Below are 17,986 nucleotides of genomic sequence, written 5' to 3'. Positions count from 1 at the left end.
CTCCCTGAGTATGGCAAGAAGTCAGGATGACCTCTCTCAAACCCTCCCTTCCTTGCCTAATGTACGCTTTACCTGTCCACAGTGTAAGACTGCAATGTTTTACTGAGTCAGTTGCTTTCTGGTCATTATTTATTCTTACAGAAAAGATGGAGACTCTATGGAATAAGCAAGGAGTCAGAAATTCATTGCAGAAGCTGAATGTGGAAATGTGTGAGTCATTCTTCAATCTTCTTTCCAGTTCAAGCAGTGCAGTGCAAGGTTATGCATGAGAATCGTGCAGTGCTGAACCTACACCCAAACATTCTCAAACAAGTCACAAATCTAGCCCTGTCTATCCTGTCCTTCACTGCACCCTGACTGTTATTGATTGCTCAAATGCAGCACGCTTGAAGATCTCCCAAGGCAAAATATGAAATGCCAACATGAAACAACATAGCAAATGCTAACCAGAAGAAGCAGCAGAACAAAGCTGATTGGCTGCATAGCTCACAATGGCAGTAAAATAAAAAAAATAAATAAAATGCTGCAACCCCCCCTCCCCCAGGAATATCAGAATATGCCACTTCACCAGATGAAAGGTTGAAATATAACTCATCTATTGCCACAACCCAGATCAGCTCTGACTTCATTTCCATTTCTGAATCTTGCAGGGAAGCTCTGCCTCTATTCACAGAAGTAGTGGCATCAAATAGGATCAATGCTAGTGGTCCCAGTGATGATTTTACCTTAAATGACAAAAAGAAGATATGACACCTGGGGCGGGGAGGGGAAGATAGAGTTTGAATAGCCATATTAATGGCTCGGTGTTTAGGTGCCAAATGCAAAAGGGATGCCCTCCCCCCAGGAGAGGTATCTATCAAAGGAGAACTGTTTGTTATAAAGACAAATTCCACTGTCCCAGTTTGAGTATAAGCACTGTTTAGATGCAGTAGTATGTGGGTGTCTTTGCTTCTTTCAGCTTTCTCACTCAATCTGCCTGAGACAGTCTCATTATCATTTATGCAGTATGAGCCATAATTTGGATTGATGTGACTGCTGTTTAATGCAAAGCATTCGTTTCCCCTTGTACAATAAAAGCACTTTACTTCATTTTCTTCATCAATGTATCATGCAATTAATTCAACCCTGCTCGTTATATCCTGGGCTTGCATGTCATGGACCCAAGGGACTTGGAAATGTCTCAATGATCTCATGGATATGAAAACAATGAGAGCTATGATAGACATTATGCATTTGCACGTCTCTCACATCTACCTGATCTGGGGGTTTGGTTGTTTTTTATCTCAGCTTTGCTTTGCTTGTACCTTGTAAATTGCCTCTCTGTGTAACCTGCTGTCTCTGTTCCCTTCTCTAGGCTTGATAACTCAAAGCAAGATAAACACAGTGAGAAAGATAAGCAGCAAGTTAAAGAAGACCTGCAGGGAGAAGTAGATGACCCAGGAGACTAGAAAGAGGATACAGAGATTTTCCTGATGAGAAGACTGGTCTAGGTGAGTTCAGCTCACTGCAACTAATATCGAGCAATTGGCTGTTTTATGTCAAACGTATTGGTGGTTTGTCTTGTACAGATTGAGTTGAAACCTAATACACAGCAGCCTCCCTTCCTGACAGCATGGAAGTGAGCTGATAAGGCAGAAACACTTTCCTTTGCATTTTGAGGACTCTGCCCTTGGTGGGTAAGGTGATAGCAATTCTGTGGGGAAGTAGAGGAGCTAAGACAATTGTTTCTGCTGTCCTTATCTGGACTGGGGGGTGGCTCACCTCTCATAGTTCTGACCTTCTCATCCCTCACCTGCGTTCTAGTCTGAAGGTGCCTAAAGACACCAGTGTCTTTAAGTTGTGCCTCCAGCTGTGGAGCTCGGAGCAATGAAGGCATCAGCTTGGCACAAATACATATATTATCAATAGAGCCTTTCTGAATAAGCAGTGAGGAAAGGCATAGAGGACTTGTCCTGGCTCTGCAAGTCCCTTTTAAATCCCAATGGGGAACCAGCAAGCAGAAACATGATTTGGATTGGAGGGAAAACTGAAGGCATTTTGTAATGCTGGTGGGAAGCCTCCTCCTGCAACTTCACCGCAAAACAGCCTATGGCAAGATGATCTGGGAAGAGGAGAGGGTGACACTTTTGTGGTATCTTAACAAGCACACTTGAAAGTCCTTTCCAGTGTCAGCAAGGAAGAGCCACTCCTCTCCGTTTTTTTCTAAAATCTAACTAGAGCTATGAGATATAATTAAGGAGCTCCTCTTCAAGACCGGTGCTCTAGAAATGAACTGACATACCAGAAATGGGTGTATTTGGTACATATGATCACTCTGAACATTCCAAGAAAACAATGGCCCTCATTTTTTTCTGCTAAAAAAATGTGAAAGCAATGCTTTTACCAGGCTTTATGTAGCAGAGTGACTTTCATGGACTTAAACCATTTAGTACAACCTCAATTTGGAATTGAAGCACTTTCACACACCGTGGATTGACAACAGGGTTATTATGGGGTGGGGGGAGGAGAGAGGGTTTCAATAAAACACCCCCAAGCTATAAAGAATGCAGACTATTACAGGCCTGAGACAGAACGATTCCCAAGTGTTTTAATTTGTGCTTCCACTCCTTGTCTCCCTTGCAATCATCATTTTGGCAACTGCCAGCAACATCCCTGAGATTCAACAGCATTTGCAGAGCAGGCAGCTGCTGAGATGATTATGTCAAATCAGCATGCTGTTCTCTCTTTTCCATGTCTAATGATTCTCACCCTTGGAGAAGTGGTTTAAAATGATGCATACCCCTTGGGCTCATTGTGAGGCAGCTAACAGCAGTAGCTGCAGAGCAGGAGTTTGGGTGGGACTCTGTCACTCACCTTTCTTGCATGCATGCCCTGCAATTAACTTTAAAAATAATTCTACAGAGCCCTGCTATGGCTGGCTTGGGCCTGATCCAAAGTCCTTTCAAGACAATAGAAAATCTTGCAAAAGCTGTGGCTTAGGCTCTCTGGAGGCAGCAGAGCTGAAGTCGAGCTTGTGTGAATTCTTAATTTGAGCTTTTCAAACAATCAGTTGAGGAGAACATATAAATCAAGACTTGCCTGAGATTTGTCTCCCTCTCTCTTGTTCAGACCAAATGCCTCTAAAGGCAGAACTGTCACTGACTGCACTGAGACTGGGACGTACTGGGAAGGAAGGGGAAAGTTGCTAAATGTGACCCAGTGATACTATTGCTCTGCAGCTGCTGTCACACCCTTGAGACAGCACTGAGCGGCACTGAAAAAGCTTTGCTACACTCAGAAATGGGTTGAACTTCTTGTACGAATGTTCCTGTGGGGTTTTATATCACAGGCTGGTTTTGCATTCCACACCTTGGCGTGTTATTTACTCAACAGTTTTCCTTTACACTGCAATTGCAAAGTCAGTAGTTGATCTGGCTGATAGAGAAATCAGGTTGCCTGATGCTCTTCACACTGCTGTGGTTGTGCAGCATGTGCCTACGCCACTCCTCACCTTTCTGCTTCACCTCTCTAACATCACAGTTGGATTCAGAAAGAATGAGTCTCAGTCATGGGCTTTCTTTCTGGAACTCCAACATGAGCAATCAATCCAATAATCCTGTGACTTGACTCGTAATAATTAACTCCGTTTTCACCATCCTTAGACATTTAACTAATCCCACCAATTAAGAATAATCTGTTCTTTATATTCAGAGCTAATAGCAGACCAAAAGCTGAAAAAGCAAGCTCTGAAGCAGCAAGTCTCCTTTTGGAGTCTAAAAGCTCTGGCTTAAAATCCAAGCGTGCTTCTATTTCAAATGATTTGCAGCACTGTCTTGCCCAAAACACTGCCCAGGATCCTACAAGGATTTGGTATGTAGTGTATGAGGCAATAAATACCTATATCACCAAGGATAAAGACTCCTGTAAGATTACCTGCTTTCTTTCAATTGTGCTGTTCCAACACAGTTCTTGGCTCCTATATTGGAAAGCAGTGTGGTATCAAAACATGGTTTTGATAATAACTGCACATGTGGTTCTCATCGGTGTCACACAGACCAGGGTTTGAAAGCTCTGTAATTGACAGATCAATTAAGGCTTTTTTTCCCTTTATGCTTCCACTGACAATAGCACTGGCAGCACCACCCACTATTCTGCATCTGGGCTGAGGGAGGGGCTGCATTTCTCTCTCTGGGTTAACAAATTGCATCCTTGCTGCTGTGGCAGAGAGCTGGAGCCAAACCATCTTTTTTACTCCGGCCTTTTGGGCTACGGATGCAAAGCTGTACACAGAAATCTAAATCGCTGTTTCTAACAGAATGGTAGGTTTTGCCTAAATGCTCTTTTACAAATTCCTTCTAGCAGTGCAGGTGTATGCGAGTCAGGACCGATATTGTATTCATAGCAGGTCTCTGTAGTCATGACTGGGCACTCATCATATTAGAGGCATAAACTATTATGCCAGCAGCATTTGAGTGAATACACAATGCGGAGTGACACTACAACAGAAACAGGAATGCAAAATGGAGATTTGCCTCCCTAAATGGAAAACAGCAGGGCTCAGGAAAGCAGCAAAAAGAGGATTCTGACCACAACACCAGGATTACTATTTCTATTCCTACCAAAAATGCTGTACGTCTCCACATTCCTGAATATAAAAGGCTTCAGAGCCATTTCCCACTAGAAGCCAGGGTACTGGGGTGTTAGCCGGAGAAAAGAACATCTTTATAAACTAACACTATTCCTGTTTAAGGTAGGTAGGCTGTGATGCTCTGAAAACACTGAAGTCAGTAACTAAGTAGTAACATAAAGAAGTTTTAAACATTTGGATGGCTACATAAGGCAGAAACTGACACTTACCTGCAATTTGAGTGAGGATACAGGGAATTTTTCTACTCAGAGGCACAATTGCTCTGATTACCTGAAGTCATTAGTGCTACCTGCTGGCCAGCTTCCTTACAGGCCTTTCTGGCTCCTGCCACATCCTTAGGTGCAGTCAAAGAAGCAGAAGAGTTGCACAAAGGATATCTATCATATCTTTATTTACATATCGTGGAAACACACATGCAACGTCACAGGATTTACTACAACGGAACAGCCTGTCCCGATCTCCTGTTACCAAAAACTTTATTTTTGGCTCGCTAGGAAAACTATCACTTCCCCAGAAAGCTCCTAAAAATAATCATTAAAAATAACAGACTTGTCAAGTTAACTAAATGAGTGAGAGCTGCAGGCTGGGATGTCTTGCCACATTCTGGAAGAAACCAGGTGTGTCTCAGGGAGTGAGTAGGACTGTCCCAAAGACAACAGGTAGGAAGTAGTAGTGTGTAACAGCTAGGGAATATCTGTCTATAGCAATGAACAAAGGAGAAAGCAAGAGCTGTCAGAGGGTCCTCTCTCACCAAAGCAGCCTGTTTGCTGTCTTTGATTCCACCTGGAGGCTACAAGCTCCCTATCCTATAGGAATCTCTGATCCTTAAGGAGGATCTACCCTTCTTCCCAAGCAATAGTTAAGGGGTAAAGTTTAAGCTCATGTCTCCTTTGACCTGAAGGATCTTTATACACCTTGCCTATATTGAGAGGCAGAGCCTTTTCCAGCCAGGACCATCAGAATGGTAGTTGTGATCATCTTACTAGCCAGGAGAGAGGGACACAGCTCAATGGCAAGAATGTGCTGAGGGAAGGGAGCGGTAATGCAATCTGGAAAAGACTGACATTACTCTATTTAGAATTAACAGGAGCTTTAGTCTGGTTGGAACCCGGCATGTTCAGAGCCTGCAGCTTCAGTCATTTGCTTGACTTTTTCCTCTAATTCCCATTGCTAGGTATAAACAGTTTGACCCCACCTCCTGACCATCTGGGAAGGAGCCCTATCCTCCTAAACATTAATGAATGATCCCTGCTCTCCGTTGACCGATTCAGGCTCCACACAGCGCCCTTTCCTCCGGGTCACTCTTCGGTTCCGGTGGAATTTGGCATAACAGCGTAGCCCTATGGAAAAGACAGGCAAAAGTGAGCAGGAGGGACCAGGGCTCACTACAGCAGTAGCATCAAACAATTCGCTCTTGGCCTCAGTTCACGACAGAGCCTGCTGCTGCGGGGACAGTCCCAGGGCTAGGAAACCTGAGCTATGTCAAATGAAGTGGCAGAGAAATGCCTCACACATTGCTTTCTGGGCCCTGCTATTCTGTTTAGCCTACTGTTTTGCTTTGGGATTCATAAGCTCAGGCAGAAGGTTCCACTGGTTTCTGGAAATACCAATGAATTATCCTGATTGTTTCGAGTGATTTTATGGAAGTCCTGCTTGGTTTCCTCTTATTACTTCCCATTACTGTCTAAATGATCTCTCCATTGGGAAATTACTATAGACTTAATGTGGTGCAGCAATGGCTAGGGAGCTCCCCTCGCTATTTATTTTCCCAAAGCTTTCGGAGAGGAGGGAAGAGACTTTGAACCATTATTAGTGGGAGGCCTGATCGAAAGCTCACTGCTGATCTCCTTTAGTTTCTCTGCTTTGCATGCTCAAAGTGCAGTTTTCTTCAGACTATCTGATATAGCATTGATGAATACTAAGGGGGAGGAAAGGCATTTTATTTGTAAAAAAAAAACATGAGTAGACATTCTTCTGTGGCAGGGGCAGGCAATGGGACACTCTGGTCAGTGTAAATCATCGGTTCCTGGCATCAATAGATTTATCTTTATTGTGTGACTTTGTTACACTGAATGTGTAGCTGGTTGGGCCAAACTGAGCACAGCCTATGTGTAAACAATTCTCACAAAAGCCCAGATTTTCAGTATACTAGCATTAGCAGAAGCTGATTTGATCATCCTAGAAACTGCAGCTCTTTTTACTTCCAGAGCAGGCAGCAGATAGCAACAGTGCCAGCACCCCTAGAGTGGGAAAGGCTGAGGCTTTTATAATGAGACAGCCCATAAACTGTCCTTGTGTACACCAGAGACCCAGCCAGTGACACAGGTCAGTGAGCAGCCTTTTGGAGTGCATGTCCCTGGGCAATGGCGAGACTGGCTACCTTGAAGTTGGGTTTCTGCCCCTCATTACCAATCCCCCAAGGGCAGTCTGGCCTCCCAGAAGGAGAATACACAAGATCAGAGCTCCCCTCTTATCTAAGCATCTTGTCTAGCTTATCTGACCCTACATCTCTGGGGATCTTTTTAATGCTACAGAGGATGCACATTTGGCATCAACTTATAACTAGCTTAAGTATAAAGCAGGGCCGGGGGCAGCCCTCGTTAGGCCTACAGGAACAATTTTCCAGGCTAATCTATCAGAACATGTCTCTGATGAGGACCTTTAAGTGTTACATGACACACCCAAGGTGAAGACCATCATTTAACATTGGAACTTCAGGAAAGCAGCCTGTTTAACTGGGTAAAAAGTAGGTGAATGATCTAGTCAAAGTCTGGTCAAAACCAGAGTTTTGTTCTGGCAGACAAAACCCAGTGCTTCAAGATGATCCTGAACATGTTTAAACTAGAAGAGCACCTTTCAACATCTTCATAACAAAACCCTAATAAGGGCCGCTGTGGATTCTTCAGAAATAGTTTTAAGAAAATAAGTTTGTGTCATACCCACACCTACTAAATTGCAACAGGTTCAGTTGAAATTAACTCAGGAAAGCACAAGGTCATGTAAAACAATGATAGTAGTCTGTTTTTATAACCTGTGACACTTTAGAGCACCTCTGAACTATTAATGTATTGTAGCGTCTTCTGTTAGGTTTGTAAATATCAAGATTTTTACTTTCAAGAGGGAAAATAAAATATCCTAGATGACTCCATGGTCACATTGCAAATCAGTGGTAGGGAAAGGCTAAGAGCAGCAGAGCTTGGCTCCTATTTTCACATGCAAATCACTATTCCGAGTCAACACAGGCAGCTGGAAGAGGGAGAGCAAAGAGCTGAACTCACCTTCAGTGCACATGCAGTCATCATAACATTTGTTGTTAAGGCCTCGATTGTGTGGTTTGCAGAGGTGTTCACGCAAGTCGCAGCAAGAGCCTGCAACACAGGAACAAGGGTCAGCACTGCTCCTTTACCCCCTTCCCTTGCAGGGCTACCGACACCCATGACAGCTCCACGGCACAGACATCACCTGTTCCCACAGCATGCCTAGGGAGTCTCTGCCATGCCCTCTGCATACCACTTCCCATCAGTATTTGAAGGCTAGATTTCAAACAATCTCATGTTTGAAGAAATTACTGTACTACGCTGCTCCTGACCTGGGAGGCAGTCAAGGTGATGATCACATGGCTCTCCTTCAGCTGTCACGGTTTCATTTCCACTGTAGGGGCTCTTACTGCGGCGTTTTTCTATGAAAAAAAAAAATACAGATGTCAATAGAAATTTCATGCTAACATTTTTATTTTGTTCCAGGGTAAAAAGAGCCTCGAACTTTGAGAATTTGAGCTCTACACTTTCATAGTCTAATCTCCTCCCTATTTCTCAACCTTCCATCTACTATTTTAACTCTGCCCTCAAACTATGGATCTATTAATGTGCAGCAACAATGGCTAGGGAGCTCCCTATGCTATTTATTTCCCTGAAGCTTCAGGGGAGGAGGGAAACATTCTGAAACCGAGCACAAAACAGAATCAACATTACACTTTTTCTCTCTTCCCCCACTGCTATGATCTCACATCCTTTAGGACATCTGTGATCACTAACCATGGGACAAGCCTTACAGGATGACTTTTAGAAAAGAGGTCAGGGAGGTTTCCCACCTTTCTTTTTAGCAGACGGCCACATTTCTGGTTTGAGATCCTCATAATCTGTCCAGTCAAAGAGTGCCATATCTAGGGTGGGCATCACATCCCCATCTTGTCTGAGACGGGCCTGCAAACCACAAGAAATTAAAGAGATGACAAATTACACTTCTGTATTAACACTGAAGTCTTTGCACATTTTCCTGGTGCTTTTAGACCTTAAAAAGGCTTTATGATTTCCCCACACATCCCCCTGTCTTGTCCACTGGGGATTCTTCTCATTTTCAGAAGGGAAGAGCTTTCCCTCGTTGCAGCTGAAGCCAAGAGGGAAGTTTCCACTGCTTCTACATGAGGACAAAAGGCAAGAAAGGAGCATTAGGAAATGCTGCCTCTCTGGTCCTTGAAGATGAATGAAGATGGGTAGTTAAAGGAGAGGTAGGACATGGAAGAGAAGCAACTAAAGGAATTGCTTACGAGGAAGAGGTGTTTACATGTCTCCAAGACACAGAGGTGCTTTGGAGGAAGGGCTTTGGTGATAGGCAGCACTTACTTCTAATTGAAAAACAAGGGAAACTGGACCTTAGCTGCAGGAGATTTCTGCCTGCATCAGAGGTGCAATGCAGTGCAGTGCCCAGCTATCTCTTTACCTGTGACCGTGGTGATGTGGCTGGAAGAACAGGAGGTTCTTCTGTGGAAACAGCTAGTTCCAGTGCAGTGAAGAGAAGCATAGTGGGAGTCAGACTTGTAGCTTCCTCTGCCTGCAGGTTTTGAAACTGTTCTTCAAAGCTTTCAGGTTTCTTGTACAGGGAGCTTGGCCCAGCGTCAGGAGCCTTCCCTGTAGAGGGCAACAAGTACAGTAGTATTAGCTTTTGCATCCCTTTTCTCTCTGTGTGCCATAGACTTCAGTCAAAGGAATTCAGGTCTCATCCAGCCACTGGCCAGTGTTCTACCATCCTGAACTGCTGTTTAGACCAGAGTAAAATAAAGTTCTGTGCTACTAAAGTGATAGATCGGGTCCAGAGTATATGCACCTTGGCTTTTACACTCTTAACTCGTATATAATCACATCTTCAAGAAGCTGTGCCTATCTCATGCTTGAGAAGGGAAGGATTTCTTCTTCTGGTCTCGAGAGTACAAAATGTACCTGTTTAACCATTTAAAACCATTGGATTAAGCTGCTGCAAATACCTGTGGATGCACTCTTATTTGATTTTAATAGTGAGTTATTTCAATTTAGCTCAAGTCAGGACTTATCTATCCTGAAATAAGACTATCTTCACAACCTGATCCCTGCTTTTCCTAAGTATTAATTTAAATATAGACCTTAAGTTAAACCAAAGAAACAAGGCCTGTTTTGTAGTCTGCAAATATCGCTTCAAACCAGCTTTGTTGCATCTTCTTCTATATTGCTTAATGCGAGTTATTTAGTCAGTCCCCTCAGAAAACAGCAGAACTCTCTTCACTGATGCTGAAAGGAGTCATAGCTCGAACTCAGGGATACCGATGCTGAGCTTGGCAAATAGCGTAGATTGATGCAAATTGCCTGGCTTTAATAGAACTAAAGATTTACCACACTGAGCAGACCGTACCACAGAGAAACACTCACAACTTGACCTGCAAAGGAAAGCATTCCCTGTCAAAACCAAGTAACATTTTAAAGCAACAAAAGCAATTTCACGTATGCATAATATATTATCTTTTGGAATTCAGCGTAAATACAGAAGAATAAGTCCTGATGAGACGAAATTGGTCTTCAAGCGCAGTAGGGGTTTTGCATTATTCTAGTTTTGGTCATGTTTTGAAGTCAGTGGAGAGACTGAGCATGGCTTGGACATGTTTGTTCATAAGTTGAACCATTTGCTAAAAAAAAGCAAAAAAAACCCAAAGCAGCCACCCCAAATCAACCTCTGAAGTCCTAGGATCTTTCAGAGCTCCCCCTGTAAGACAAACGGGGTCATTTTCACAAAATTGCAGCCAGCAGTAAAAAACTCTGGTTCCGGAGCTCCCCTTTTTTCTTGTGCCTCTTTTGTTGACAGATTTCTCCCCAGAGCAGGCCTGCATCCCACACCCTCCACACACCCATGTGCTCAACCACAGCTGCATCTTCTTGCCCTCACACAAGTGACACACATTTCCAGAGACCCAACAGCTTCAGCTTCCCTTGGAGCTCAAATACCTCTGTGGTGTTTCAGCCTGTCCCTGCGGCTGTGTCGTCGATGCTCTCGATTTTGCTTCTTTCCTCTCTCAGATCCAGGCGATTGGTTCTCCCTCTCAGGATATGGGACCTCATAACGCAGGAACACATCCTTATTCTGTTTCAGGGCTGCTGGTTGTCCCTCTGCTGCCAGCTCTTCCACAGCAAGAGCTCCACTACCCACTCTGAGGGCCTCTTCCCCCACCAGCCGCCCTCTAGAAGGCATGGCATGGACCCTCTCCTTCTTGGCCAAGCTGTGCTTGTGGTGGTGCCCACTTCTGGGCTGCTGTAGCCACACCTCTTTGTTTTGAAGATGGTTGTTGTTCTCTGGGACATTTTTGAGCTTAGTGGTAAGGTCCAGGGAGACTGCAAGACTGATGTCAGAAAGAACCAGCATGCACAGGAGAAGGAAAGGGGAGAAGAAGGTGGAAGAAGTTGCCATAATCCTGGATGCTCCGTCTCACCTGCAATTAAAAAAAAAAAAAACAACCAAAACCAAACAAACAAAGAAAATAGAAGAAAAAAATAAGCAACCAGCCTGTAGGAACTGTGAAGTCAAGCAAGATTCAGACCTAGGACGCTTAGATGAAAACAGCTATGGAGTTCAAAGCTGAAAGTGAGTTTTCCCCTCCTTGGTTACCTCCTCCTCTCCCAGCCCTGGTGACAGCAGCTGAGACACACGTGCAGGGCCTGCAGGGCTGAGAGGTCCCAGTTTCATGTGCAAATGAGGGCCATCAATCAGTAGGACGTTTCCCTTTGATTCCTCCCTGGCTCCCCCAGCCTCCCATTCACAGCTACCAGCTGAGGGGCTGGGGAGGCTCTGGCTCCTGGGCCACAGCTCTGGCCGCCCACACAGCACCAGCTGGGGCTGTTTGCTGCCAGGCTGGCATCCTGGACCTGGCTGGCACTGGCCTCTCCTCACAGCTGGTTTCCTTGCAATGAAGATGTCAGGATGAACAGAACTGGAGGCAGATGGTGGCCTCACAGGACCAGCAACAGCCCTGAGTGGCTCTAAGCAGAGAGGCACGCACACGCCGCTTCAGGGTGGCTCAAACTGGTCAAGGGAAGAAAAAACACTGGAGATTTTGTGCTTACAGCATAGCAGAGAAAGAAATCTGCTGCTGCCAGCAATGTGCTTGTCTAAAGATCAAGGGCAGGGAGGCAGACTGAGTTTTCTCTAGTTTGTCCCACTTTCCCTCCTTGAGCCTGCTCAGGTCACTTACCATCACCCCATTAGGTTGGGCTGTCACTGGGAAGGTGATTTAAGTCCTAAGAACACTGAAACCGAGTCCCTCAGCACAATGGCTGTAGACCATTCTCACTCATTCTGCTTCACTGTGATGTTTTTTTAGGGTCTCCCTTCACCCCTGTGTTATGAGACGTGGCTTCAGGATACTGCACGAGCCAGACACTTCTCCAATTAGGTCACTATGCCCTGTCCTTTCACATGAAAGGGGGATTTTAAGCATTTCCAGCACAGTCTTTCACGTTGAAGTAGCATTATCAAACTGTCCTCCTCAGTCTGGGCAGCATGAAGGCATGCTTAAAGACGGAGGTCTCTGTGACACTGTCAGAAAACCATGCCTATGCTCACATTTGAGAAACCTGTCACAAAGCTACAGCCACAGCTCTTTCCTCGAACTCCTCCCCACCTTTCCTGCAGCCCAGCCCCCAGTTGCACCTGATTTCCATCTGTCCACCAGGTGAACAAATAATTACAATGGCTGGTATGCCCTCCTCCAGGTGCTTTGCTACTTAACCAACCATTGTCACCTGTGTAGGGCAGCAGGGAACATCCTTTGATGCCAGTCTCCATGCCTTTTTTGTGGAGCTGACAGGAGACACCCTAAGAACAGCCTCGGTTCTTCCTTTCCTCTTTTCTTTCAATCTATGAGACAGATGAGTGTTTTGAGTCAGCAAACCTCTACCATCATAGCAGCCACAGCCTCACAGAGCATCTGGGGAGTTTAGAGGTTGATGTCTTCATCCTCTTAACTGAAAAGCCTGCTCACTCATTCACCAGCTGATTCTGCCTTTCCAAGATTCATCTCTGTTATTGCTCAGTGCCTGGGAGCACATTCTCAGTTCAGACCTCCCATGGAAAGAGTTAGGCAGCACAGGGGCCTTCTCTTTGATGCAGTGTTGGAAAAGCAGGTATTTCTACTGGCCACAAAGGACAACAAACTGCTACTTGGGGACTGAATTAGGAGGTGCTGCGTAGCTCATTTGCTGAAGGCATCACACTATGAAATAGTATTTTATTGGCAGCTATCTGGGACAAAGGAAAACCAGACTGACAGCTATATCTATTAACAAAGCACTTGAAGTCCTGCTTCAAAACCAATGGAACAAATGGCAATCAAGCAAAACCCAACCTCAGCATCCATCGTCTTTATTTTTTTCCCCAGAATTTTAAAAACCAGAATAAACCAGCTGGATCAAGGCTTCGCTCAGAACAACTCAAAGAGCTAGAAACAGCATCTTACCTTTTCATTCGTAGGCCAGATGCCAAGAGGAGAGAACAAGTGCAAAGAGAATGCAAGGCAGGTGTCTCCAATCTCACTCACACAGATATGGACCCTTTGATGGTGAACCTGACATACGCATTAGCTGCAGATTCTGGTTTTCAGCAGGAGTTAGAAAGCAGCTAAATGCTGCAGAGCAGTTAAACAAAAGGTCTGCTTCAAAGCGTAGGGAGCATCTATTTAAGCTGTCTTGCTGGTATGACATAGGATGAAAGTGCAGCTAGAGCACACGGGTTGCCTCATCTCTGCACTGGCCTCAGGGCAGCCTAACACGCTGTGTTACCGCGTCACTAGGAATCTTGCATTAATAATGCAGATAAATACCTGTACTGCACTGTTGTCAGGGGAGATCTGAGCTGTTTGCCAAACCAAAACAGTGCACGGACAAGCATGGGGACCTTGAGTTAATGCAACACTGCTGTGCTAGCGGCACAGAAGTCCCAGCCTTCTCTGAATCACTTGTTTCCATGCCTTGATCTATCTTTAATGTCAGAAACCTCTTCCTACCTCCTTTGTTTTTCTTACTGTACAGAAGCTGTAAAATTCACACTTCCAAAAGGCAGCTAGATAGCACAACATCATCCCTGGTTCTCAGTGCTCAGGTTCCTCAATGTCTGAGCACCAAAGCAAGCTTCACCGTTTCCTCTGTCAGGACCACAGTCCACAAAAGAAGACTGTGCTAGCCTCACACTTGTTGGTGTAGGTGACAGCAATGCTCTCACACTGCTAATGCACCTTTACTGCACAGGGTGAAATTCTGCCCCGAGACGTATGCCTGGCAGAAAGAAGTCTGGCCTTGTAAGGAGATGCCTTTCCTAAATTGCTCTAAAACAAAGACAAGTGTTAAAACAAGTCCAAAATTCACCCTCTTCTTGGGCTTCATGTATTAGTAAGGGTAATAACTGCTGAAATACCTGCCAAGATAAGCCATCCTTGTAGTTCTTCATAACATCAGACCTACATCCTCCTTACTCCACCCAATGGTTCCTTTATATACCCCTGGGATTACAAGCCACCTGCCTCTTGAAGCAGCAAATCTTCCGACTAACAAGAAAATGTGTTAAGAGAAGATAAGGCCTTAGAGCTACCCAGGGTGCAGGCTGAGGGCTGATGAGTGAGTTGCAGTGCTGTCTCTCAGCTACTCTTTCTGAGCCATTTTGGGTTAGTAGTGGATGGTCACAATCCAGTAAAGGAAAACAGGTGGGTGTTGCATCTTGAGTGCCTTCCCCTGCAGGCAGTCTCTTCCTCTGGACTCACTGGTACAATTGCTATTACTCTGCTCTCTGTGTGCAATCCTGCAAGGCAGCCGTGGACTGAGTAGGTCTGCACAAATTCAGGCATGGTTTCCCCTGTAAATACAGTTAAGTCACCTTGGCTTTGAAAGTGCCCCTGCTGCATTTGTTTTGTATATGACAAAGCAGGAACATCAGATCACCTACATTCATTCACATATCTCACTTAAATCATGACACCTGACAGTCCTAGCTTTAACTTTTCATATGTTCTTCATGTCACAGCCAAGAGGAACAAAACTCTTGAAGCAAGAAATAGAGAATAACAAGATCCTTTATCACCCTAAACCAAAGATGATGCAGTTATGTGCTCAAGGACAGAACAAAGCTAGACTCAAGCACATACGCTGGGCCAGATTTCTCTTTGGCTCTGATAAGCTCAGATTTGGCAGGAATGCGTAAAGATTTCCTGGGCTCCAGACAATCCCAAGCTGCAGCAATAGACAAAGTGTATATGCGTCTACATGGGTGTCGTGCATATGTTCATGTGTGGCAGGGATGACAGACAATAAACCCAGCTATGTGTGCCAAGCTCCCTGTAAATAAGAAGCCATAGGGTGATGGATGGGGCTTGGGAAGGCCGGGAGCAGAATGGATGGGGTAGGCTCTATGGTAGCTGACACGCAGAGAGCTGGCTGGAGCCAGGACGATGGCATTGTGCAGATAAATGAGATTTCACTTCCCTGCTGGGTCTCTTTCCATCTGTTTTTCTGTTTCTAGAGGCAAATGCTGGGAAGCTTCATAAACAATCTGCCAAAAGACCTTCCTATTTCAAAGGGCTCTCTCCCAGCTTTCCAGGGCTCCCAAAAGAAGACAGGTAATCTTATATGCACCTTTTTCTTTTCCTCCCCAGGGCAAAAGTAAAAACACTTTTCTTCTCTTCAACATTTCTTGCACACTTAATTGTAAAGAATTTTTTTTTTTTTTTTGCTGCTGGCTCAGACATCCTTGGGACGACAAAGCAGCAGAAGTTCCCTGCTGAGAGATCCTTTTGGGTCCCTCTTCGAAGTTGCCCTCCTTTCTTAGGTTTCCACTGTCTACTGTCACCTTTCCTCCCTACCTTGCCTTTCCTATTATCTGACTCTAGTTTCCTTGTCCTTCATGGCTGTGTGTTGCACATATTTTAGGCTACAGTACTTGAATCCTGCCACCACCCTTTGAAACATCTGCTTTCCTTTGCCCATGTTGTTTTCTCTCACTTTCTGCCATCACCGAACAGCACTTCACCATAGAAAGGGCCAAATTCACTAAACCACTACTTGCACTAGTGGCACAAGAGACAAGGCAGAGAGATTCAGGCTTATAGAGGGTTGAGCAGTAGCTGTAGCTGCCCCTGTGCGTCCACAAATCATCTCTCTGAGACAACCCATATGCAGTGACCACTTACGAAATGTGACTCAACATCAGCTGAAGGGCTGGAACTGGGACTCTGGTTTTGCTGACCCAGTGGCCCAGGTAATTCCTTCCCATCAGCGGCTGGACGTCACTGTCAGACTGTGCTCTGTGCTCCTCACTGCTGAGGACAGAAATCACTTCTTCACAGAGGAAACACCCTCTCCTGCAGCCCAGACTCAGGAGTAAGCCGGCAGTTTTGTACTTGTCACTAAGTCACAGCTGAGCTCCAGCACCCTGGCTCTGATGAATGCTGGACACCTTGCAAATCCTTCAAGTCACTACGTGGCTCTCGCCTTCAATCACAGCCATGCCACCCTTTCTCCTGTGCCTACCTGACCTGCACAGAGAGCTTCATTGCTCTCAGCGTCGGTGTACGAGCAGGGAGGGTGCAGCACCAACATCCCCCAGGGACAGAGCAGCCCAGCAAAGCACTGTATTGAAGTGGAAGAGGGGCACATGAATGAATATGCAGTACCCTCTGCTTTGCTTCCCTCTGGGACTTCACGGAGTGGCTGACACAGCCATCATAAGCGACCCGCTATCAAACAGAGCCTCCCCTACCCAATAATGAGATTAAAATAGCAATGAGTCCGAGATTAGCATCCAAGATATAGTCGCTTGCTGTCAGCACAGCAGAGAAGACTCTCCAGTTTAATGCACAATGCCTAGTGACAAATGAGACACAATCAATAGCAAAGGTCATTGCTCACCCAGCTGGAAAGCACCCACCAGTGTGACAGGGAAGAAGGGGGGCAGATTTGCCCCCATCTTCACTGGGGGGAAGAGGTAGATGTGTCCCGACTGGCAGAATAGTTAGGCTGTGTTTTCAACATTTTTCCTTGCACGTCATTCTCACTTTGAAACAAAACGTGTAGGATTAATGCCTCCTTCTGCAAGGGAGAGGAGACGGGAATACAAAACCATTTCCATTAAACCCTCTGGATGACGGAAGACTTCAGGTGTGAATTGGATAAATGTCACTTATATCCTACGTGATGAATTACTAGCTGTAATAAGCCATTAACTGATGCCAAATTGATTTAATTCAGAAACGAGATCTCACTTTTGTCAACAGAGGAAGATCAGAGAACAACCCGCGGGTACTCAGGGGCTCAGTGCATGCAGCGCACGGCTCTGCAAACACAATAACTCGGTGGGTGAAGGTTCTTTCACCCCTTGGCCACTTTCCACAGCAGCTCCGGCTCCAAGCCGGGTTGAACCCTTGGGGTGCGCAAGGGGCTCTGCAGGCGAAAGAGAGCCGATGCTTCTATCTGAGGTGACTTTGCTTCCAGGGACAAGGAGAGCCATCTCGGGAGGGACCCCCTGAAGTAGCAGGAGGGTGATGGGGTGCAAGGTGCACTGTGCATCTCAGGGTGAGCCGGGAGCCTCGCTCCCCACGACGGGTGACAATCAGGCTGCCTGGAAGTAGCAGGGACTTGCAGAAGAGTGATGGGGTGCAAGGTGCACTGCACATCTCAGAGTAAGCCGGGAGCCACGGGTGACAATCAGGCTACTTGGAGGCACCGGTACCGGCGTTGTCCAAGCTCAGTGCTCGGTTCTCTGCACCCGCCACCGAGCGATGCCGTCCCGACAGCGGCACCGGGGGTGTCCCCGCCACCCCCAACCTTTGTCTCCTCCGGAAAGTGGGAAAGTGCCCCCCAATCCTGGTGCAAAGCAAAGCGAAATAGGCTCGTCGGAGCATTCCCCCGCCCGTCCCGGTGCGCGCCTACCTGTCCGCAGCTCCGGGGCGTGCGCTGAGCGAGCGACGGGAGCGCAGGCAGGGCTGCCGAGGGGGACCGGGGGGGTTCGAACCGGGAGGAGGAGGAGGAGGAGGAGGAGGAGACAGGGGGAAGGCAGTGGGGGAATGTGGAGAAGAACTGA

At 46.0% G+C, this 17,986-nt stretch overlaps 1 protein-coding gene across 1 annotated transcript; it reads right to left on the bottom strand.

The window, feature by feature from the left end:
• Nucleotides 1–5,021: 5,021 nt before the first annotated feature.
• On the bottom strand, nucleotides 5,022–17,982 carry DRAXIN (dorsal inhibitory axon guidance protein). The gene is made up of 7 exons (XM_054085497.1): nucleotides 17,836–17,982; nucleotides 10,876–11,357; nucleotides 9,347–9,534; nucleotides 8,718–8,829; nucleotides 8,217–8,306; nucleotides 7,906–7,995; nucleotides 5,022–5,967 (listed from the first exon to the last, which is right to left on the bottom strand). The coding sequence occupies exons 2-7, from the start codon at nucleotides 11,333–11,335 to the stop codon at nucleotides 5,855–5,857; spliced, it is 1,053 nt and encodes a 350-aa protein (XP_053941472.1). The 5' UTR covers nucleotides 11,336–11,357; nucleotides 17,836–17,982; the 3' UTR covers nucleotides 5,022–5,854.
• Between the last annotated feature and the right edge of the window lie 4 nt (nucleotides 17,983–17,986).

This window comes from Cuculus canorus, chromosome 21 (assembly GCF_017976375.1).
Source record: "Cuculus canorus isolate bCucCan1 chromosome 21, bCucCan1.pri, whole genome shotgun sequence".
In the NCBI taxonomy this organism is placed as follows: domain Eukaryota; kingdom Metazoa; phylum Chordata; class Aves; order Cuculiformes; family Cuculidae; genus Cuculus; species Cuculus canorus.
The sequence above is the reverse complement of the archived record's forward strand: the minus strand, read 5'-3'. Positions and strand labels throughout refer to the sequence as shown.